This window comes from Herpailurus yagouaroundi, unplaced genomic scaffold, assembly GCF_014898765.1.
Source record: "Herpailurus yagouaroundi ecotype Mexico unplaced genomic scaffold, PumYag 160, whole genome shotgun sequence".
In the NCBI taxonomy this organism is placed as follows: domain Eukaryota; kingdom Metazoa; phylum Chordata; class Mammalia; order Carnivora; family Felidae; genus Herpailurus; species Herpailurus yagouaroundi.
Window position 1 is genome coordinate 14,088,858 of NW_024412401.1, and position 23,581 is coordinate 14,112,438.

General features: G+C 41.9%; 1 protein-coding gene across 9 annotated transcripts in view; it reads right to left on the minus strand.

Moving 5' to 3' along the window:
* The window catches only part of MOB3B (MOB kinase activator 3B), a 221,331-nt gene that overhangs the window by 133,846 nt on the left and 63,904 nt on the right, over nucleotides 1-23,581 (minus strand). For all 9 annotated transcript variants that reach the window (XM_040481428.1, XM_040481425.1, XM_040481423.1 and 6 more), the window contains exon 2: nucleotides 7,775-8,397. In XM_040481428.1, coding sequence (XP_040337362.1) covers nucleotides 7,775-8,192 — 418 coding nt within the window. In that variant the 5' untranslated portion in view covers nucleotides 8,193-8,397. The remainder of the gene's footprint in view (nucleotides 1-7,774; nucleotides 8,398-23,581) is intronic.

Genomic DNA, 23,581 nt, shown 5'->3' on the forward strand with positions numbered 1-23,581 from the left:
GAAGTTCCATTGTGGACCTGTTCCTGCTTCTGGCTGTCAAGGCCAAGCAAACTTAATCTCATCCCATAAAAGTTTGCCCTTTTTTCCACTGGTTCCATGAGATGTAGCAAAAGAGGAAGGCAACATGGATGATCGACTCCACAGTCAAATGCTTGATATAATGCCTGATAGGTTTAAAAAAATTTTTTAATGTTTATTCATTTTTGAGAGACAGAGACAGAGTGCAAGCAGGGGAAGGGTAGAGAGAGAGGAAGACACAGAATGTGAAATGGGCTCCAGACTCTGAGCTGTCAGCACAGAGCCCGACACGGGGCTTGAACCCATGAACCGCGATATCATGACCTGAGCCGAAGTCGGACGCTTAACCGACTGAGCTATCCAGGCACCCCTATAATGCTTGATTTTTATCCGAGGCTCTTTTTTACCTCAATTTACCTGATGAGTCTATTTCATCACATTGATACTGTGTGATACTGAGGGAACTAACATTTAAAGCATATCTGACGCTGAGCAGAGTGTTTGAAAGGTAGCATGTTATTTAATACCTTCAATAATCCCAAGAAGTAGGTACTGAAGATGCATTTTATAGATGAAAAAATAAACTTAGAGAGACTGAAATTCTGCTAGTAAAAGTTGATAACTGGGATTCAAAGTCACGTCTGAACAGACACTAATGCTTTTGTTGCTTTTTACTGCCCCCCTACTCCCTGCTTCAAACTGGCTCATTTTCCCAGAGCATCCATCCTACTAGAAGAAAACTTAATGGAAAAAAATGATTATGTGAAGGAAAACATGGATAGAATTATCACTTAAGACTATGCATTTAGCATGAGTTTTTAAAGATAAAATGACAAAAAAGGTCCTGTCTCCAGAAGACAACACACGCCCCTAGACCTGTAAGTTATTTTAAAGGAAAAGCCAGTGAATCATTCTCCACACATGGGGATCTGAGGCAGGCACATCATTTTATCTCCCTTCAAAATGGCATTATTTAAGAATCTATACCCTACGTAAAGGGAGTTCAGAGCACTGGTCAGGAGGGTAGAGCTGGAGGCCTCTGGTGTCAGGGCTGTGCGGATGCCCCTACTCAGGTAAACCTGTGCTCTCTTTAGAAATCAGTTGGGAATTCCAGAACCAGTATGTGGGTGTCCTCCTCACTTCAAGTGGCTTGTACAACTGTTCCCTCCAACTCCATATCCCTTACAGCATGGCTCTGAGTGGGCCCGTGCAGCACTGACCTCCACAGTGCAGCCTTTGTTGACTAAGGAAGGACACCATGTCTACAATCACCAACCTAGTTAAAGCTGCAGATGCCCCACCCCCACCCCAGTACAACTTTTGTTTTTCATCTCTGTTTTCCACTGAATATCACATATCCCTTTTCCCTTCCCAGCTGATGCTGAGATGTAACAACCTGTCACCTGAGATATGGCCCATTAAAATTACATAGCACTGGTAATGGAGAATTCAGTGCAGGTTGGGACAGCAGGTGATTAGCCTTACCTTACAGGGCAGTCTTCAGGCCCTCTGAGCTACCTGTATCTGCTTCTCTTCCTTTCTGCTTCTTAGCACTCACTATTTTTCAGAGCTATCTCTTGGGGTTTGTTAAGTGGGGGTGGTTATTCAACACTGTCCTCATTAACTGAGCCACCAAGCCACTGTAGTATTGCGTTAACAAGGCAGGGAATTGTGACCATCCACAATGGACCATCAATTCTCCAGTAGCCAGAGGGGGTAGGAAAGAGTGGATTCAGCTGTGTCTGTATATCTTCCATGAATATACAACTGAACAAACTTGGGTAGCATCAGAATCTAGAAGAGGCAAGTTCTTAAAAAAGAGCAGAACCTTGGAGTTCCCATCAGTAAGGACCTTGTACAATTTGTATCAGATTCAGGGCCCTGTCTATTTTCACATCCCTTGCTGTGACTATTGGGTTTGTCTTAGGACTTTTTCCAGAGAGGATTTAACATGTGATGCAACAGGCAGGGAGAAATCAAGGGTGGTGTTGATTCTGGGATATGAATATCACAGACACAAGATGTTGCAAATTCTTAGAAAGCCAAACAGTTTCTCAGATCCCAAAGGCAAATCATGTTTCCAGAGCCTTGGGAAAACTTGCTAGTTCACAAGGCTACCTTGTGAATGGGGGCTCCATTCTTGGCACTAAGCTGCCTGAGAACCCGTTCCCCATCCTCTTGAGAGATCAAATCCAGGTAACCTTGCCCAACACTGATTTTAATGAGTAGCTGATCCTAGATGTGACTAGTAGGCTATCTCCCCTCTTCTCCAGCTAACCTGTGCCCACCCTCTGCTGAGGTTGGCTGGTTTCACACTGCACATGGGCAGGTTTAGTACTCAGTCTTCTGAAAACCAAGCAAGAAGACACAACCAAATGTCTTCTTCCCTAAATAGTTACATGTTCATCCCCAAACCAGGATTTGACCTAGCTCCTTAAAAACCAATGAAATTTCCCAAAGTCTTTGAGAGATGACAACCTGTAGTATTTACAACCCCATCACAGAGCGATTCAGCAATGAAGACTGCTAACTTTTAAAAATCTTGTTGAGTCTTTTACAATGCATTTATTTTATTTTTCTAGGGATACTGTTCAGAAACCACCTAGTGGTCTCCAGGATTTTTTGTTAGTTATGCAGAAATGTATGCAGAGAGAGAAAAGCAATGAACACATTTGTTTTTTCCAGCACCTCTTATGGGTGATTAGGGCTCTGGGCTCTGTGTTTTTACTCACACTGCCTCATTTAATCCTTACAACAGTCCCGTGAGATCGAATTACAATCATCAGTTTACAAACAGAAATGTAAGCTCAGAAGTTATGTGTCTACCAATGTCACATAACACCTTGTAATGGCAGAGCAGTTGAATAAATTTAAGTCTCTGTCTACAAGTCCAGTGCTAGTCCTACCACATCGTAAATATATTTTGTTGATGTACATTCTGTCTTTCCAGTGTTATACAGATTTATATCAAAACAAAAAAAATGCGGGAGCCATGCAATAAAAAATAAGTTAAAATTTAAAGGCTAATTATAAACTCAATTCCCTGACACCTAGTGTCTGAAAAGTTCTCCCTATGGACATTTTTATAGTCTCATGTTTCCTGCCACAATATTTTGAGAGAGAATGAAACTCAGCTGCAGCCTCATGAGAAAGATTGCCAAAGGGATGTGACTATTCCCACAGTGCACTTGACCACTGAGCAAACTACTCATTTCAGAAAACCCTACAGAGGAACTAGACCTTCTGGACATTATGGAAAGGCTCAAGGACATAAACTCTGCTTTCCTCTCTTAGTGCCTAAAATAGGGCTTGCTTCCGAGCAGGTGCCTGACAAACATTTATTGAATGAATGAATGAATGAATGAATGAATGGCAGTAACAGGTCATTGTGGGCCCACAAAACGCATTGGCAAAGTCATCCCTTTGCCAATCTTGGAATGGAACATGGAAACAGTTAAAGTGCTTGGGCACACACTTAAGGCGTTTCAGAGGTGATTTTTTAAATAGGAACAAACAAAAACAAAATAAAACAAAAACTAAAAATCACTTCCTTAAAAGTTAATACAAAATTGGGGTTTCTAAAATTTTCTCCATCCTAAACAACTTCCTAAAACCACTGACTGAGAAATCTTTAGCCATGTGAAGGAAAACTTGCAAAATAATAATACATACTATGAATGGTAGTAGGAAACAAGGACATAGATTTTTGTCTACTCTTGAGCCCAAACTCTGACTTCCTTCTCCTTCCCTTTCCCCTTCTCCTTCTTCTTTTTTTTAAGTAGGCTCCACGCCCAGCACAGAGCCCACTGCGGGGCTTGAACTCATGACCGTGAGAACAAGACTTGAACTGAGATCAAGAGTTGGACCCTTAACAGACTAAACCACCCAGGCACCCCCCCCAAATTCTCACTTCTAAATGACATATTAGCTGTACAGCCTTGGGAAAGCCCCTTAAGTTGTTGAAATGTCAGCATCCTCACTGGTAAAATGGAATATTTAATTAACTGAGTTATTGCAAGAATTAAAGATTAACAGTGGCACTTGGCAGGCTCAGTAGATGTGAGTCCCCTCCTTCGCCTCTCTCCCTTTCCTTCCCTGACACCCATCTAATATAAACCATAAAGGTAGGTGAGATCATGTGATTAATTTTTAAATGTTCTTATTCCTCCTGTTCAGAGACTTTTTAAAAACATGAGTTGGAGGAGCTCTAAGTTTTCCACTCACTTTTTTCTTAGTGTCAGAACTAAGATATTACATCCTATTATATAACAAGAACAGAGAAGCTGGGGGCTAGAACATAAAAATTATTGTTAACGAGACAGGCAACAGAATAAAAAAGAAGGCTGTGGCTATTTTTCTGTTGTTATCTCTAAGAGTGGTTGAGGAGATACAATGGAAGAAGAGGAGGTGGCCTGTGCTTCTGAAGTTACTGCTGTCTTAGAAGCTTTAACAGGGACATCTGTTGACTTTTTAACAAAGGAAGCTAAAGGGGATCGAGGGGGAGTGAAAGAAACTCTGGTTCACAAAGAAGCCACATCTGTTTGGTATTCTCCCAACTGAGAAAGCTCGACTTCGAAATAGTCTGGGTATCCTAGTTAAACTAGGATCCAGGAACCGATGAAAGCTTTTCTTTCCCTCATGTTTCAATGGTAGAGATCAACAGCTGTTTATATCCTTTAATACCTAACTGAGGGTGAAGCCTTCACATCTGTCAGTATTTTCCGGTCCTATTTCCTTGGATCACAGTGGGGAGGAGGTGAAGTTTGAACCCCTCCCAATTCCCAGGCAAGAACACAGAAATATGCCTGGGATTCAAAGCTGTAATGCTAAGCAGAACTCCCCATGTCTCATCCACCCAGGGTCTGCTGTTGGCAGAGAATTCTTCTTTTACTTTATCCTGACAGACATCTTGATCATTTCCATGATAATGACTCACCGCAGTACAAAGATCAAAAAGAAGAAAAGTGGGCTGGAATCAGGGGGAGGAAGAAGAGGAGGAAATGAATTCTAACAGAGAAAGTGGCTCCTAGAGATAAATTTTTTTCAAAACATAGCAACAATATTATACAAGGGCAAATAGTAGAGGTGAGCAGGATGCTGATGAAGACCTTCGAGGTGAATGGTAGATGGTGGTGGTTTTTACTGACCCCTAACATATCATCTTGGAAAAATAAGAGATAACTAAACTCTGTGAAGGCAAGGTGCAGGATATTCCAAGGATGCTGATAAAGGGATTCAGATCTATTTAACTTTTGGTCCCCAGCACTACAGACATGTTGGGTCTTTGTAAAGATCATTTTTACTCCATTCTTCCATCCATCTATCCACCCATCCATCCATTCAACAATTTATAAGGCACCAAGACAGGACTTTGTGCTAGAATATTCAAGTGAACAAAACATATTCCGTAATTTTAAGGAGCCTGCATTCTGATGGGTGAAAAGCTTCACAGAGGTGTGCGAATTCACTAGTTAGAGAAGATGGGGAATTCCATCCAAACAAGAAGGATAAAACCAGAGAGGTAAGAAATAGACTGTTTCTGGGGGGAAGGCAAAGCATTCTGGGCGGTTAAAGAGAGGAGAGGTGGGTGCTTACTGAAAGTGCAGATTCTTAGGTGTCATCTAAGATATTCTAATTTAGTTGTTAAGGGGGAAGGGCAAAGAATTTGTATTTTGAACAGAAGGCCCAAAGAATTCTGATACAAACAAATGTTTGACCCCTCTAACTTATATAGATAAACATTTCTCAAAAGATGCTAATGGTGTTCATTAAAAGCAAAAAAAGATACACATTCAAATTAGGAAATACTACACACTAAAGTATTCCTTTCTTGGAGAATTATAATGCACATTAGCATATTAAAAGTCCTGCAGTAAAGAAACTGGTTTCATTCAGCAGTTCCCAAACTTATTTTCCATGGGCAAAAAAAAAAAAAAAAAAAGAAAGAAAGAAAGAAAACCATGGTGCGCCTGTTAAGATCTCTCAGGACGCCAATGTACTCTGGAGCCAACAGAGGACTCTGATGAGGTGAGCATGGTCTGCAAGCCCACTGAATGGCTAACGAAATGTCTGGAAAAAGACAGCAAAGTCTATTACTCTAGGGGATATGGCGGCATCTGCTGATTTCCTCCAAGGAAAGTCTATAACCATCTATTATGTCCTAGTTTCCAAGCAGACTGCCAGAAGCTTCCTTACTCTCAAGTAACACACCATGGTTCTGTGATGTTATTTCTGGTCACCAACTCTATGTGGTAATCACAGCTGCCAGAGACAGCAGAAGTGCCCAGAGTTCAAAGCATCAAGGAGTAGAAACAGAAGGGGAAAGACAAAGAGGAGGTATCATTGCCCAAATTTATTTATCTTTATTGCTATCACATGTTCTGCACAGAGAATTGGCAGTTGGGAAAACTCCTCCTAGCAAAAAAAAAGAAGCCTCTGCCAGCCAGCGAAAGTACAAAAACCACGAACCTAAGAAATTCCCACCCCTTCCAAGGTGCCTATGATACGGCCAGGGGAGTTTCTGAACCTTGCCTTCTTCCTCCTGTGCTGGTGAGCCAAGGGAGTTTGCATTACCACACACATCACCTCCTTCCCTAGCAAGGGACAGCATCGGGCAAGCGCATGAGAGAGCTGGGCAAGTCAAGGCAATACAGTGATTCTGAGCAAATTGGTGTGTGTGCTGAATATTTCAAGATGCACATACCACCCTAATCAATTTATACACTCCCCTCCCACCCCGGTTTAGCTTAATTACTTCCATACGCCCCACCTCAACTTCCATATACCACAGGGGGGATACACACATCCCATCTAGAGGTGATCTCAACAATGTGCTCCAAATGCTTCTTTTATATCCCAACCATCTCAGAGCTTTTTTAATACTACTGTCTAAGAGCACAAGTATTTTTTCAATCATTCCACAAATATTTCCTGAGGGCCTACAAAGTTCCAGGGCACTGTGCTAGACACTGGAGACACATAGGAGGTGGCTCATTCCTATTGAATCTGATGCCTAAAAACCCCCTGAACTTTAAATTCAGCCTGTCGGTGCATGGCAAATCCAATTATCAGCAGCATAAAGAAATATAAAAGGGAGATAAGGTTTGGTCCTTCCCCTTGAAGAGTTTTATAGCTCAGAGCACCACACAAATGAAAGCATTTGCATTTCAAGTTCTAGTGGGTCTAGCAGCTACACATGGGTCCAGAGTTACTAATACAACCTGGAATTAATAACAAATGATCAGGAGTGGTAAGAACAGATGCCAGGATTTTTATTTCCCCAGAATGCCAACCCCTGTTTGCTTGATCCCCAAACAAATCCATGCATTCTCACACTGGGATTCCTTAACCTGAGAGATGAATACCAATAAATGCACCAGAGTTAATGTAACTTTAGTTAATTAGCCAAAAAATGAAAATTCTACATGGCTAACTGGGTGAGTCTGGAATGTAGTCCTAAGGAAACCAGCAAGATCAAATCTAACATCTCAGCAAGGCAATGCTCTCTAGCATGTGGTACCTATACCGCTGAGGTCCACAAAATAATTGTAAGTAGTCCACAAATGATTTTTTTTTTTTTTTAATTTCAAGGAGGTTCTTAGATCTGAAAAAAGACACTGCAAGTACGATGGATGTTAGGGAAACACTGATAGGGTGCCACCCAGCATTCAAGGACAGACCTAGAAGAAGCCCCTGCAAACTTTCTGAGCTTGGGTGGGATGCACCAAAATAAGCAAGAAGCTGGTCATGGACTTACCCACGCATGTTGGAAATATGTCCTCATTGTTGATCTGGACCTCGATCCAATCCATAAGGAGGTTCATGTACTGGGGAGCTGGCAGGGCAGTTGGCTTCTTGTACTTGAGGTCATCCTGCCAGCGATACTCATATTTGGGGCCCCCTGACATCACAGGGCAGGTCTGCTCGGTACAGAACTCACAGATGGTGCCATAGATGAGGTTGATCCTATTGAAGAAGTCCACCACGTGCACCGCCACCCAGTCGTTCTGGTCCTCCCCACTGGGCAGCTGCACGGCCGCCTTCAGGTCCACGCCTGAGTTGAGGGACGCCTGAGCCCGTTTGTGGAGCTCAAACCTCTGTGTGCCAGGTTCAAATTTCCTCTTGGGCCGGAAGGTCTTGTCCTTGTTGAACACCTGCTTCAAGGCTATGGACATGGTCTTTTCCTTCTCTTCTTTTCTTTTGCAGGAAGCAAAAAGGCACCTGGAACTTTTCAGTGAGAGGTCACAACCCAGCAGGGTTTTCCACTGCCAGCCCTCTGGCCCCAGTCTTGCGGTCTGCAGGTTTTAATCGCTTTTAAATGGCCCCTTCCATCTTCCTCTTGAATAGTTTCCAAGAGAACCTCATGTTTCTTCCTAAAGGCTGAAGAGAAAAGGGTCTTACTAGTACACAGTTTGCATTTAAGAAATGACAAACGCTTAGATCTGATTTCCACCTTGCTCTGGCAGTACCGACTTCCATCCAAGTATAAGGATGTTGAGGGTACGCCAAACCCCCAAGGATCTGTGATGATGATTCAAACCACGCAAATAACTCTTTTTCTTCATGGCCTTGGTCAAATCTCTGGCAACTCCTCCCTGTGTGGTCATTGGTTAATGAACTCTCCAAGGTGTCAACATGAACATGTTAGTCAGTGCCCCATCCCCATGCCATATATGCTCCTTTTTACAGCATCTGTCCTACTCCCCACTGCCTTTATTGAGGAAGCATAGAATCACTACCCCATCCTCCTAAATATAGTTGACTGGATCAGGGGTGGCTATCATTCCAAACGGGCTAATGTCTCTCCTGGGAATCTGGGATCAGAACCCAGCCTTTGTTAGGCATTGTCCCTGAGAAACAATGAAAACTGGGCCTGGTTGAGCCCTATTTGGACCACATGCAGTGCAGTTAAGAAAGCTGGTCTGCAGAGAGGGGAGGGAGGAGAGAAGATTGAGGAAGGAAGGAGAATGGGGGGGGGGGGGGGAGAGGAAGAAAAAGGAGAGGAAAGGAAAAAGTCATTGACACAAAGAGAAACAGAGAGCACAGCACAAGTGGCTACAGGGAAAGGAAGACAAGAGAAAAAGAGAAACAGTGAGAAGGAGAGTGGCTTCTTGAGTTCCTGATAAGCTTCTAGGAATTGCTTCTAGTTGTTTTTGAAGCCTAGCTATGATTCCAGCTCTTGAGATCCATACATTTACCCTGAATTTGCCGAATAAATCCCTCGTTTTACTTCAACTAACTTGACTAGGTTTTGTCTGTTTCCAAGAATCCTCAACTATGACAGCATTTATCACTCCTCTAACTTCATCCTTTACATCTTTGGTATCACACCTTAGAGTTCTGAGGCAGAGATGTACAATAAAACTTTCTGTGATAACGCCAATGTTCTATATCTTTGTTGTCTAATATGGTACTCACCAGCCATATGTGGCTATGGAGCACTTGAAATGTGGCTAGTGTGACTGAGGTACTGAACTTTTCATTTTATTGAATATTAATGAATTGAAATTCAAATAGTCACATGCAGCTAGTGGCTATCATTTTGGAAAATGCAGCTTTGGTTTTCAGTGCTCTCCTCCCTATCTCATTTGACCCTTACAAAATTTTGGTGTGGTTTATAGTAGATGTGTAGTAGTTATTATACCTGGGTCTCTAAGAGATAAAATTACTTGCCTAACAACATAGCTAGTACAGGCAAAGGTAGGATTAAAATCCAGTTTCCTGACTCCTAGCAAATGCTCTGTCCACATAGCCTCCTATTCTAAAAAGTGATGCCCTTCAACCTGTCTCTCCTGCTTGTTCATGAAACCTCTATACCCAGACTCTCCATCCACATATTCCCCAAAGACCACAAGTATAGACTGGCTGGAGGTAAAGATGGTGTCCTGTGGCTTGGAAACAGAAAGGAGATAAATGATCCACTCAGGGGTCAAGCCCTAGCAAAATGGGCCAACAGCTGTGGCCAGATTCAGAAGAGCCCATCATGGAATCTGTGCAAATGAACTTGGAGCATGATCTCACTGAACTGCACTTTCCCTACTTAGGTGGGGTTTTGCTATTCCACACTCAAGCATGGCTTGGTGATGCAATCAACCTAAAGTTATTCAGGCAAAAACAAAAACAAAAACACCTGAGACACTGGTATTCCCTCTCACACACTGCTCTTTGCGCAGAACTGCTGATCATTCAGATGATGCCTCCTCTGGCCACTCTCTGCAGCCTCTGTCTGCTCACTTCCTCCCTCTCAATCTCACCCTCTTCCAATTAGGTTTTCACTGAAATGGCACTTGGGCGGCGTTTTTGTTTTTGTTTTTTCTCTCCTCCTCACATGGAGCTGAGCACACGTCCCCACCCCAAACAAAGATAGTCATGTTCAAAGGCAGGTCCCGTGGCATTCTCTGCCTGAGACTGTCTGTGAAATGACACGCCTGGGGTGCTTCAAAATATCACCACGAAGGATACCACCACACAAACTCTGCCAACCCTAGGGAGAGGAGGGAGCAATCTTTCTCCCTGAAAAGAATACCTTCCCAAAGGCTGGCTCTACCTGGAAAGAGGTGTGAGAAAACTGAGGGCACTAAAAGTGCTTTTCCAGAATAAAAATACGAGCTGGAAGTTGGGAAGATGGAGAAAGGATGGTGCGGTTGGGTTTTTTTTTTTTTCCTCTTTTAAAATAGACAATAGTTCCTCTGTATCACAAATGCATAGTTGCTGACAAAAAAGCAGCAATCATCCATCAGCCGCCTCCTCGTGTCTCCAGCAAATAAGAACTTGCTGTTCTGCTGTTCTGACGATGAGGATGCTGTCAGTTACCATGGACCTCAGAACAGTCTTCTTGCATCACCTTACATGACCCTCAGTATCACTTGTTTGGCTGTTTCCCTGGGGCCTGGAGTATCTGCTTGCATGGACACCAATGGGAAACCTTCCTGCATACGCTGCCAGTCTCCTGTGCACGCCATCAAAAGAGCCTCCATTCTGATGAGAGTGTGTGAATGAGACAGAATAATCATAGCAAATCCTTGTCACAAAACCCTGCAGTGTGGCTGGTACTCACAAATACTTCAGTAAATATTAAAATCTCATGAACTTTGGAGATTTTTCTTCCAGAGATACTTAGATAATGAACATCAAGACATCAGTCTCTTGAACCACATGGGTATTTATTCAGACCTTCAACCAGCTTTAAAGTCACTCTTTCTTTTTGCCTCAATGTAAAAGGCTGACTGAAGGGGAAAACAATCATCTTTGGAGGATTGTGTCTCAACCAAGTCCCTTAATGTGCCACTATTGGCCACCATTTATTAAACTCTACTATGTACCAGATCCTTTACATGTATTATCAACATTTTATTTTTTATTTTTTTAATGTTTATTTTATTTTTGAGAGAGAGAGAGCGAGAGCGTGCGCACATGCATGAGTCGGGGGAGGGGCAGAGAGAGAGAATCCCAAGCAGGCTCTGCGTTGGTCAGCACAGACCCCGGTGTGGGGCTTGAAACCATGAACCACGAGCTCATGACCTGAGCGGAAGTCAAGAGCCAGAGGCTCAAGGGACCGAGCCACCCAGGTGCCCCAATTATTAACATTTTAATCCCCACTATAGTCTTACATGGTGGATGTTTTTATGACCATTTAAGAGAAAAAGAAATTGAGGCTCAGCTAGATGAAGTAATTTGGCAAAAGTCACAAAATTAGTAGAAAGTAAGGCTAAATTTTGAACCCAGAACTCCCCAGCACTAAAACATAGATGATTTTTTTTCTCACTAAAACTGTTTTGAAATCTCATGAACACTTTTATGTTTTCAAAGCTCCTTCACATGTAGATTTCAAAGCTCCTCACAAGACTATAAAGAAAGCTAGAACAGATGGTATTTTTTATCTCCATTTTACAGATAAGGAAACAGAAACTCTGATCTCCTCCAGTCCTCATTCCAAATGCATTAAACATTCTGCCATGCTCAAACATTACGATGTCTCTTTTGCTCAAACTTTTTCATCTAGAATGAAGCTCCCTGGAAATGCAAAGAGCTGATAGGTAAGTCCCCATGTTTAACGACACTGGCCATCCAGGATGGGCAATAACAATTTCATCATTTAACTGAATGGATGAACAAACAGGCATCTGTGTCTTTATTTGAGTGTCAAATGCTATATTGTGGAAGATACCCAGAAGTTTGAAATGAAAAAGGGAACAGGAAATCCACCTGGACTTACTTTCCAACCCCAAGCCCCATCAGGACCCCTGCCCATAATTTAAACAGTGGGCTTATTAAATGGTTGGAGCAGTGTTTCTCAAATGTTAAGGTGGGATCGTGTTAAAATGCAGGTTCAGATCCAGTAGGTCTGGGGTGATGCCTAAGCATCTGCATTTCTAACAAACTCCCTGGTGATGCTAACTCTACAGCCCACAGATTACACCTTAGGTCACTATGAGAGCTTGCTAGAAATGTAGGCGCTCAGGTCTCACCCCAGACCTGGTATATCTAAATGTGCACTTTAACAAAATCTCAGAAGTATGTACTTTGAGGAGCACTGGGTAGGAGGGCTGCCTGACTAGCCTGGTAAAGGGACAACTAAATATACTTCCATTTGTTGTTTTGTGGACAGTTTGCTTCATAAACATAGTCTTCAGGGGTGTATGTGTATGCGTGTGTTTGTAGCTGTGTGTGTGTGTGTGTGTGTTTGTGTGTGTGTGTGTGTGTGTGTGTGTAAGAAGAATGAGGAGAAACTCACTGTTTTGAATACAAATGCCTGATGGTGACAATGACCAGGTCCATTGTTCTGGATTGATTTGGAGAGCACAGCGCCCAGAACCCAGAAGGTTCCCAGTAAATAACTTTCCATAAATGCCAGATGGAATGGGGCTGTTGCTATTGGCTGCTGCAGCCTCACACAGAAATGCTTCTTTGGCTAAAGAAAATGTAACACTAGCAACAACACGGTTGTTATTCTCTGTCCTTGTCCAGTCTCCAGAAAGGAAAGAACAAGTCATAAGTTTTGCCCCCTGGGTAGAACTATAATAAAATTTTATGCTATGAATAGTGTCTACTACAATGCTGGTTCTCAATAAATATCTGAAGCCAACTGCTCATTCAATCAATGGACATTTATGAAAGACTTTGTATGTGCCAGACTCGAAGCTAGGCACCAAGGACCCAGAGCTGATGAAAACTTGGGTGTCTGCCTTTGAAAAGTCCACAATTTGCTGTCTAGTTTGACGTTAGTTTATCAGCTTTTGCTTTTTAAGCTACAAAGTGAAATGCATCAACATGGATAGTGATGTGACTTCTTCACAGGATTATTCCAGTTAGGAATGCAAAGGGTACTGAAGAGTGAGGTCTCATGGAAAGAGAAAAATGGAAACCCAAATAAACAGCATAAAATTGACAGGAGCTCCATGTGTTCTCCATATTTTCTGCTTAATAGATCAATTATAGCAATAAAACATGTGCACTATAAAAATATGCACAGAGAATTCGGCCAGCCTGCAAGGGAATGTTGACAAGGTAACTAAGCAACACTGGCAAGGAAAGTTCTTATTTTTCTTTTCCTCTTGATGTCTTCTGCCTTATTAGTTGAAAATTCAAAGTGTCCTTGCCAGGATGAGGAAGAAATGAAGCAATTCTCCCATTCACTCTGGAGAGATCCATCTTTCTAGGTGTGACCACCTCTAAAGAGATGTTGGTAGTACAGAAGGGTGGGCAGGACAGAAAGGAGAGAAACCAAAGCTGGTATTAGTTCGGGGAAAGAAGTTCACTATCTCATCTACAGGATGGAGGACTCCTGGCAGGACCAGCCGGCAGGGCGATTCACCATAGGAAGGTAAGGGAAATGCCCCAGAAGTGCCCCACATGAAGGAGGTTTCATGTCATTTTCATTGCTGGGGTCCCAGGAGCTTGGATGGTGCCTGGCACATAGCCAACTTCACTGAATATTTGCTGAATGAACAAAGAGGTGACAGTAAATGAAAAACCCTTTGCATCAAAGTGAAATCATGGAAGTAAAAACAAATTGAACCTCCTGCACTGTAGTTTTTTGGGGACTCCACCTCTATCTGTAAGCTCAGTGTCAACTCACTGAGGTCTGACATTACCAGCTGCTGGGCCGCTCTGAAGCATCCTCTCCTGAAAGATAAAGACATCTGTCCAACTTCTCTCTCAAATGGACTGCTCTTTTCCCGTGTGTTACCTAAAAATTCCAGCTCTCCAGAATTGAAGAATGACTAGCTTGATCTCTCATCTTTCCACCATTTTTCTCTTCATGACTGGAATAGTACATGGAACTCTTTTATGACACCCCAGAAACTGAATAAAAGTACTTAAGGTTTTTACTTTAAAGGAGTGTGTGAATGAAATGAGTATCATCTGACCTTCCTAGGCTCCAATAACAGACACGCCTAAAAATGTGATTCCATCAACCTTTTTGTACCATTTTATTTCTGCCTACTCAATAAGTGCTGTCTTTGCTCACAAGGCAGCCCAAAATCAGAGAGATTCCTGTCTGAGAAGCAGCTCTGTTGTTGTTTTCTTCCCCCAACTAATATACCTCCCCAACTTCAAGCCACCATATCATTGCATTTTAGATTAGTTGGGAGAAACACACTTGCCTCATTTTAGTCTTCAAAGACATGCATGATTTCCGAGTTTCCAAATGGCCATGCTATTTCTGAACCATATGAAGTCAGTATAAGCAGGTACAGCCCTATGGAAGTCTGTCACACGACCCTCCCTGTCATTTCTGACATTTCCTCCCTCTTCAACATCAACATTTAAGTTACCCTCTTATTGGTTCAGTCACTTATTTATTCAGTCACCAGCACAGACATTCTACCATTAGAAATGGGAGTAAATGTTCTGAAGAGGAAAACATCACATGCAATCTTGTGCACCACAATGACAGCAACAGCAGTGATCGATCAATGTATGGGTGGCTACAGCAGAGACCTGTAATGGTTCACCATTCACTCACAGACATAGTGACGTCACCATTCAGAAGAGGATGCTTGGTGGGGAGAAAAAGTGAAAAGGGTAGAAGGATAAAAGTGGGTAGGATTTATTTGGTGTGGTTTAATTCATGACATTTTTAGGTTCTGCTGAAGAAAAGACAGACTTAAAAAAAATGTTTTCTTAAAGGGAATAACATTCTCCTAAATATAGGTCTTCTGGAGCCCAGGAGAGATTGGCTCAGATTCCCAGTAACGAGGAAGATGGCAAATCTTTGATCCAACCTTGGACAGAATGGATTCAATCCTGAGGCAGTTAAAAAAAAAAAATAGTGAAGGTAAAATTATTAGAAGATAAATGCTCAGTTGACCCATTAAGTATTTATGAAAGACATCCTAATTATTTTATTAATTTTTTAAAGGGGAGAAAAACTCCAACTCAGTAACCACTTGCGGTATTATTTCCAGATCTTTGCACTGGCTAAAAATATTTCTAGTTAAAAAAAATTGACATAGGATTTGAGGACCCAATACCTAAGGCATGTAAAAATAAGGAAACGGGGGATAGGAGGGAATGACAGCTACTAAAATTTAAAAATTAAGGCAGTTTTTTTTTCATTTTTAAATTTAATTTTTAACATATAGTATACTAAATTACATTTTCAGATTTTTATTCAGAGTTTTTTAACTCATTTTGTGCCAGTTTCAGAAAGTTGTGTCCTTTAAGTAAGTTTTCCATTTCATCTGTTTGTTGAATTTATTGACATGAAGTTTCATAATATTCCCTTATTATTCTTTAAATGTCTACAAGACTTGCAATGATAACCTTATTTTGATTTCAAATATTGTTAATTTGTATTCTGCTTCTGCTATGGACTGAATGTGTGCCCCCAAAATTCATATGTAAAACTCTGACCCCCAATGTGATGGTATTAGGAGGTGGGGCCTTTGGGAGGTAATTAGGTTTAGATGAGATCATGGGGGTGGAGCACAATGGTGGAATTAGTACCTTTATATGAAGAGGAAGAAACACCAGTGCTTACTCTCTCCGCTGTGTGAGGACACAGCGAAAAGGCAGCCATCTGCAAACCAGGAAGAGCGCTCTTACCAGAACCTAACCATGCTGCAATGGACTTCCAGCCTCCAGAACTGTGGGAAATAAATTCCTGTTGTTTAACTCAAAAAAGAAAAAAATTAAGGCAAGTAGAAAATAGATTTTGCTTGTTAAAGCACAGTTGTATACCAGCTGGTGTGATGTCACTCAGAACCCCTATCAGATACTGGGATAAAGGTCATTGTCAATTACCATTTCCTTCTTTCTCTTTGAGACAGGGTATGACAATTCATTCTTGGAAAAGTCTTGCTTTAAAGGAAAAATGTACAAATTCAAGTAAGTTGGTTCCTGTAACTGTCAACAGACTTATTTACTCTTAGCCACGCTAAGTGAATTTGAGTCTCAGGATCTGGAAAATTTTTATACCCGGCACTATGGGAACTTATGTATGACATCTGGAACCACTGCAAAAGATCTTTGAAGGGGAGCAGAGAGAACAAAATGGGCTAGAAGACTGTAAATTGGAAAATACAGTTCTAATTTTCAAACAATACTATTTTTAGCTTGGGGAGATGGGTAAAAGTGAGACCAACTGCAGGCAAGATTTAGAGCAATATAACTCAATAGCTAAGAGCACAGCATCTACAGGTTGCTGATCATTTGAAAGGGCATATGTAAAATGTTTGGAACACAGTAAGCACTGAGTAATCTGGTCTGCGATTACCATCATCATCCTTTGAATCATATTATGATGCTAGTTTTAACAGAGAGTCAGATTCTTGAGAGGCCAAACAGCTTCTAAGATAAATCTTAGAATGCTTAAAATTCTATTCGACCTAACTATGTAACAGTAACAATAACTAATATTTATTTTGCAATCTATTTTAATTTTTTTAACAGTTCTATGAGTTAGGTATTATTATTATCCGCGTTTTACACTTAGAGAAACTTGAGACACAGTGAGATTAAAACTTTGTCTCAGGTCATAGAACTTGTAAGTAGGCAGGCTGACTCCAAAATTCTAACTTTAATTAAGACTGATTCTCTAGACATTTTGGGTAGTTCACAACAACAACAACAACAACAACAACAAAATGAAAAACAAACAACAAATAAACAAAACAAAAACAGAGGAACTTCTAGGGCAATTTCCTCTAACAGAGGAACTTTCTAGGTTAGGGAAAGGGATGGGAGAAACAAAGACTTAGCCCTATGTACCTGGTCATGTGCCACTACCAAAGCCTTGTATTTCTTGAACCTTTGTAGTTTAGATTCAGAAGAGCTGATTCTGACTGGCAATGACTCTGACTAGCTATGTCTTTGGACAAGACACCCTTTTTTAGCCTCAGTTTTGCTTTAAAGATAACAGCACTTATCTCTCAAGATTACCGTAAAAATTAAAGAGATAGTGAAATCACTTCATCAATGGAAAATCATTATGCAGTATGGGCACAGGGACCAATGACAACGAGAACCACAACTGATGACAGAACATGAAGAAATTTCATGAAGTCAGGGAAAATGATTCCATTCAAATATGTGTTTATGAGTAAGAAACAGGGCAAGGGAATAGGGATGATGGGAGCCCTGCATAAGAGGAAACAAATCAAATGCTTCCTTCTTGCTCAATTTGGATAGACTTCTGATTCTCAGGCAAAAAGAAATAGTAATCTAAGTGATTTGATGATACATCAATATTCTCCTACATCTATAGCCTGGTTAGCTCAATACTGTAAGATAGCTCCAGTGTTTCTGCATATAATACAATCTAGTGCATTATTAGGGCAAATTATATCCGTCCTGCCTTCCCAGTAATCCTTCACTTTTGAGAACTGAGTATTAAAGCTCCTCATTTTACCTTCAAAATGCTTTACATTTAATACAACACATCAGATTACAACTCAGCTGTGACCTCTGCTAGAGTGATCCTGCTGGAGGATTCAACTGCACCCTCAGAAACTCTCAAGAGAGAAAAGACAACCATCTACCTGTGGGCTTTTCAACTGGCCTTGGTGAAAACAGATGGATATAGAGGGTAAGACAGAGATAAAACTGAGACAAATAATTAATGATGCCATCCTCTCTACATGTCTGAACATTCCACAACTGAAAAAGAGGTCTGAAGTAAAATGGAATCAAACAAGTAATTGAAAAGGATATGGGCACATGGAGGACTGTGCCAGACCCTACCTCTACAGTCAGAAAGATACAGTCTTGAGTCCAAACTCTACCCCTCAATTGGTTACCCTCCTCAGTTAAACACTGTCTCTGTGTTTCAATTTCTCTTTGAATCAGTGAGGGCAGGAGTATCAATATCACAGTGTGTTTGGGGCTAAGTGGGAAAATGTACTAAAGATGGGCAAATGTCAAGTGTCATACTTACTAATCCAGACTCGTTAGGTTTCAGGTGGCTTCGTGATCATGCGGGATCCCAACCATAATCTGATCTGTTCTTTGACTTCTTTCTTGTAAGAGCTGAGCATCTGACCCTAAAATATATAAACTCTTGGAAAATTTGGGAGCAGAGTTCTGTTCTCCCACTTCTGGATTTTATGAGGAAGAATCTTCCCTAGGTACACAATTGGTCTTTCTCTTTTTACTAACGTTGGCTAGGAGAAGTGGAAGGAGTAATTAATTGGTAAATTTTACCAGTATCAATTGGGCATGCTCAGCTGGCTCATCCAGCTCTTGGGAGCTGCCTGCCTTCAAGGAGTGTGCTATTTGCGGTTTCCCCAACTTTCTGAATGGAGGAAGCCTGCTCTCTCCAGTGCTGCATGGGAAAATGTGAGTAACTCTGGGGTGTACTAGCAGGCTCATTTGGCTAACAGACTTAGAGATTTGTCTTCCATTCTGGCTTCCATAAGCTGATATCTGTTTTTGTTGTTGTTGTGTTAACTTCTTCAGAAGCCATGTAGAGAAGAGTGGCATTATTTGTGTATTGGGGGCCATCCTGGAGACCCCAATATTAGGTTGTGCAGCCTGGTTTGCAAAGGTAGCTGGGTTTTGGTAAAGACTCATTGCGACATCAATTCAAGGAGAGCCCTATACAAGATACAACTTAAAATTTATCTGCAGGAAGTCTGTGCCTACATACCAGGCACATAGTCTTCTCCAGGGTTTTCTCAGACAAGAGAGATAACCCAGTCACAGGGAGCATCTGTCTCAGTTACTGTTCAGCTGCAGGCATAAAGAGAACGCTCAGGGGGCCTGGGTGGCTCAGTTGGTAGAGCATGTGACTCCTTGTCTAGGATCGTGAGTTCAAGCCACACAGCCCCATGTTGGGCATAGGGCTTACTTAAAAAAAAAAATACAAATTTTTAAAAAGAAGTCATCTAAAATTCACTTAAAAATAAACTTCCTGGGGTGCCTGGGTGGCTCAGTTGATTAAGCATCCAACTCCTGATCTCAGCTCAGGTCATGATCTCCTGGTTCATGGGACTGAGCCTCACATCCGGCTCTGCGTTATCTCTATCTCCTCTCTCCCCACCTCCCCAGCTCATGTGAATGTGTGTGCACGCACACGCTATCTCTCTCACAATAAATAGGTAAACTTAAAAAAAAAAAAAAGAGTGAGAATGCTCAGAACAGAGTACCCCCTCATCTGTGAGGTGTTTATAAACCTTCCCCAATAGTCAGTGAGCAGCAGACTTTATAGTCCCATGCTGTATGTGGCTACTATTCAGGAACATATCACCAGTGTTCTCCATGGGTAATCTAGAAACTTCAACCCAGATAAGGCCTCTTCTTTGCCAAACACATTTGGCACAAATTTCTCTCTGAGTTAAATTTAACCTCTGGTATAAAGTAAGGGGAGAAAGGTGGAGAAAGAAGGGGGAAAAAGAAGGAGAGGCCAATTATCATTGTCCTGTGACTTCCGCCTCTTGTACATACCTCTCTCGCACACACACATATCTTGACCTCACACTATACTCCTGAGCTCACATGTCTGGCCCCTCCATCAGTCTGTGAGGGTGGGATCACACCCTAGACTTTACTGCAGTTTGAGTACCTAACACAGGACCCAGCACAAACAAGAAGTCATTAGTTTTGCAGTTGAACTGTGTATCTAAGTGATGGCTAATCAAATACTGCACCCATGAACAGTTGTTTCTCCAGTGGAGAGGGCAATGCTCCCGGAATCAGGATGGCATGATCAACGAGCACTGGGTGTTGTATGGAAACCAATTTGACAATAAATTTCATATTAAAAAACAAACAAACAAAAAAAGAAAGCTTTTCAGAAAACAGAGATACTTGACACAAGGTCAGCAGCAGCCACTGGACACGTGGTTCCTCAGGCCAATCTAAACAGCTCACAGGTTTTCATTTTCCAGCATTCACTAAAAAAGTCAGGTCCTTTGGAACTATGTCCAGCCTTAAAAGAATGTTTAAAAATTCATGGTAGATCTTTGTAAAGATCTTTGCATAGTGTTACAAAAATCTCTACCTGTGTGCTTTGTTTAAAAAGTAAGTTTAAAATATATAGCTCAAAGAAAAAATAATGGGGAAGAAAAGAGGTCAATCAGCTTGGGTAATTTTTTTTCTAATGGAAGAAGAAAATGTATCCTATTACCTTCTTTGGTGCAAACTCTGCTTCTGTGACTTTGATGTCCATCCCCAGGCCTCTGTTACATCCATCCTCGTCCACTTTGTACCCCTTCACACTGGGTCCTGGCAGCAGGCATTGTGGCCCCTTACCTGTGTCCCCACCATCCTGCAGAGTACCAAGGAATTCACTTTCCTCAAGCATGATCCTGCTACCCACCTGTGTGTATGTTGGGAGGCTTGTAAGCAAGATCATTGCTGATATGATTTTACAGCAGGAAGAACCCTCAAAAATCACTTAATTCAACTTCTTTTTTTTTTTACATTTTATTAGATATTATTTATTATTATTTAGATTATATGTGTGTGTGTTCAATGCAACCTCTTAATGTATTAAATACAAAAACAGAAACAGACATGCCTCATATCCAGAAAAGTGAGGTGAGAACCACAGTTAGAACAGTCTAGGGCTAAAAGCAAAGTCTGAACCCTGAGGCCAGTGTTCTTTCCACAAAGCCATGAGTCTCTTCAATGGTTAAGCAAAGCTGACACCTAAGCACCCTTCAAAAGGGCCCCCAAATTATTATATTATTATATTATATATATTATATAAATTTATTTATTTATGTAAGTATGTATGTATGTATGTATGTATGTATGTATGTATTTATTTATTTATTTATTTATTTATTTATATTTTAATCCCCCGGTGGTGGATTTAGGTGGTTTTTAAGGCTTTTATTTTTTTAAGCAAGACAGGCCATTTCTCCTAAATAAAACCTTATGTGGAACCCAATTATAGAAAAATAGATAAAAATTCTCTCTTCTGTGGTATAAGCAGGGAGAAGGACACTCACTCTTAGTCTACCCCTCCCAAGAGGCACAGAAACCTCCCTGAGGACCTTCAGGTTTGGCTCTATAGAGCAGACAGTGCACCAGGCCGCTAATGGCCACTGCACCTGTCAGTGACTAAATCTCTGCCCTGGCCTTTCCTCGGCTGGCCCGCCTGCCATCATCCTTCTTCAGTCTTTAAGGCCTAGACATCTGCCACCACCTCCAGGCAGGCTCTCCTGACCACACTGTTAGGAAGTGACCCTGTCTCCCCTTTGCTACAAAGCTCTGAATATTTAACCCTTCCACTGCACCAAAACAGTCTGAATCATTTGTGATTCTCATGCTCTCCTCCCCTTCTGACCCACCTATGGTCAGGGCCCACCCACCCATCTGGGAGCCCCTGAGTTTCCATCAAATCAGACTTCAAACACAAGCCGTCACTCAGGTGAAGTTTCAACCCACCTCTTTACCTTCCCTCCTGACCCTTCCCTAATCTGGCTTGGTTTATACTCATTCTTATTAAGTTCCACTTAACAAGTTCCACTTGTTGCTTCTCAACAAATATTTATGAGTTCCACTCACTCTGCTTGAGTTCAACACTCTTCCCCCAGCACTGCCTCTGTTTGTTCTTTCTCTCCTCTCGAGCTCTGGGGTCTCTGGTAGAAGGTGAATGGTTGCTGAAGAAAAAGAATACACCCCCTACTCACCCAGAGCCATCTGTCCACTGACTATCAAGTTCCCCCTGGACCTCCTAGGGACCATCGTAAATGACAGAAGACCAAAATCACCTGGATGTTTGTTCAAAATGAAGACGCTAAGGTCCTGCCCCTCACCTTCAGATGTATGGACTCTGATGCATTCCAACGTTTAAGAACTCCCTAGGACAGGGAGTTTGACACACCAGACCTAGCCTCTCCAGGAGTCCCTGGGCCAAAACTCATTTACTGAGGAGAATGGTCAGGGGAGAAATGTGGCCATCTGGAAAGATGAATGTCCAGCAGTAAAGTGACAGAAAAAGTCCTTAGGAAGAAGGAAGGCTTACCTGAATCACAGTGGAAATAGAGAGGGTGGCCCTTTCCCTGACTGGTCCACCAGCTACACCACCAATGGAAAGCCTGGTCCAGTTAACCACACCCTGCCTGTGTCTATGGGCCCCTCTATTATACAAGCTGGTGGTTAAGTAAATGAGTGTGCGATCAGACAGCCTGGGTTGACTCCCACATCTATCATTTTCAGCACTGTGGACTCCTGAGCTTGTGCAACATTGCTAAACTTCAGTTTCCTCTTCTTTAAAAGGGGATAGAATTAATTCTCTATCACATAGTATTTCTAATAGATTGAAATGCCATTATCCAAATAAAGCATGTGACAGAGCACCAGGCACAAATAGGTCTGTCATAAGCACTGGCTTTTAATTCTTATCATTAACACTGCTTTCTTGAACGCACTCATTCATGTGTGTCCCGTCCCTTCTGGACAGAAAACTCTAGGCTTTCTGCTTTCCCTCTCTTAGAAAAACACTCCTAGTGGATTTCACCTGGCAGGCTTGTGATGGTGACAAAATGAGGCATTGGGTGGAGAGAGGCTAACAGTGGGTCGGCCACCCTGGAGGTACTCTGCAATCGTCCACGATTAGTGAAAAGGCTGATCCACCTTAGCCATGCCCTGGCTGCCAGGAACAGCAGGCTTTCCCTCATCAGAGCTAATGCTCTGCACCTCCCTCCTGCCACCAGGCAGGGGAGACTTTCTGGAGGGCAGGGGCTTGATTCAGGAAGTGTTTCCAGGGCCCAGAGGGAGAAGTTGGCGGGCAAGCCTGTGCTGATTAGACATTTATGCCTATTATTTGAGCTCTTCTCACAGCAGTGCCAGAAAACTCATCCTGAGTCAATGGGTGCTTTTTTAAATACCAAATATCTCCATTCTGATTTTCTTATGTAAGCACAATGTGTAGACTTGCCAGAAATGTTAAAAATAGACAACCAAAAATCAAAGAGAAAAAACCTTCTCATAGTTTCTAAATCAACCTTGCATGGAAACAGTTACCACACAAAAGTGGGATGGGGTAATTTTTTCATTCATTTAGGGGAGTGGTTTTTGTTCTTCCTGTTTTTATTCTTTGGATAGTTGTATTTATTTTCCCCCACACTATTCTTTAATGACAAGTGAGGGTGGCCCACTCTTCTTAAAA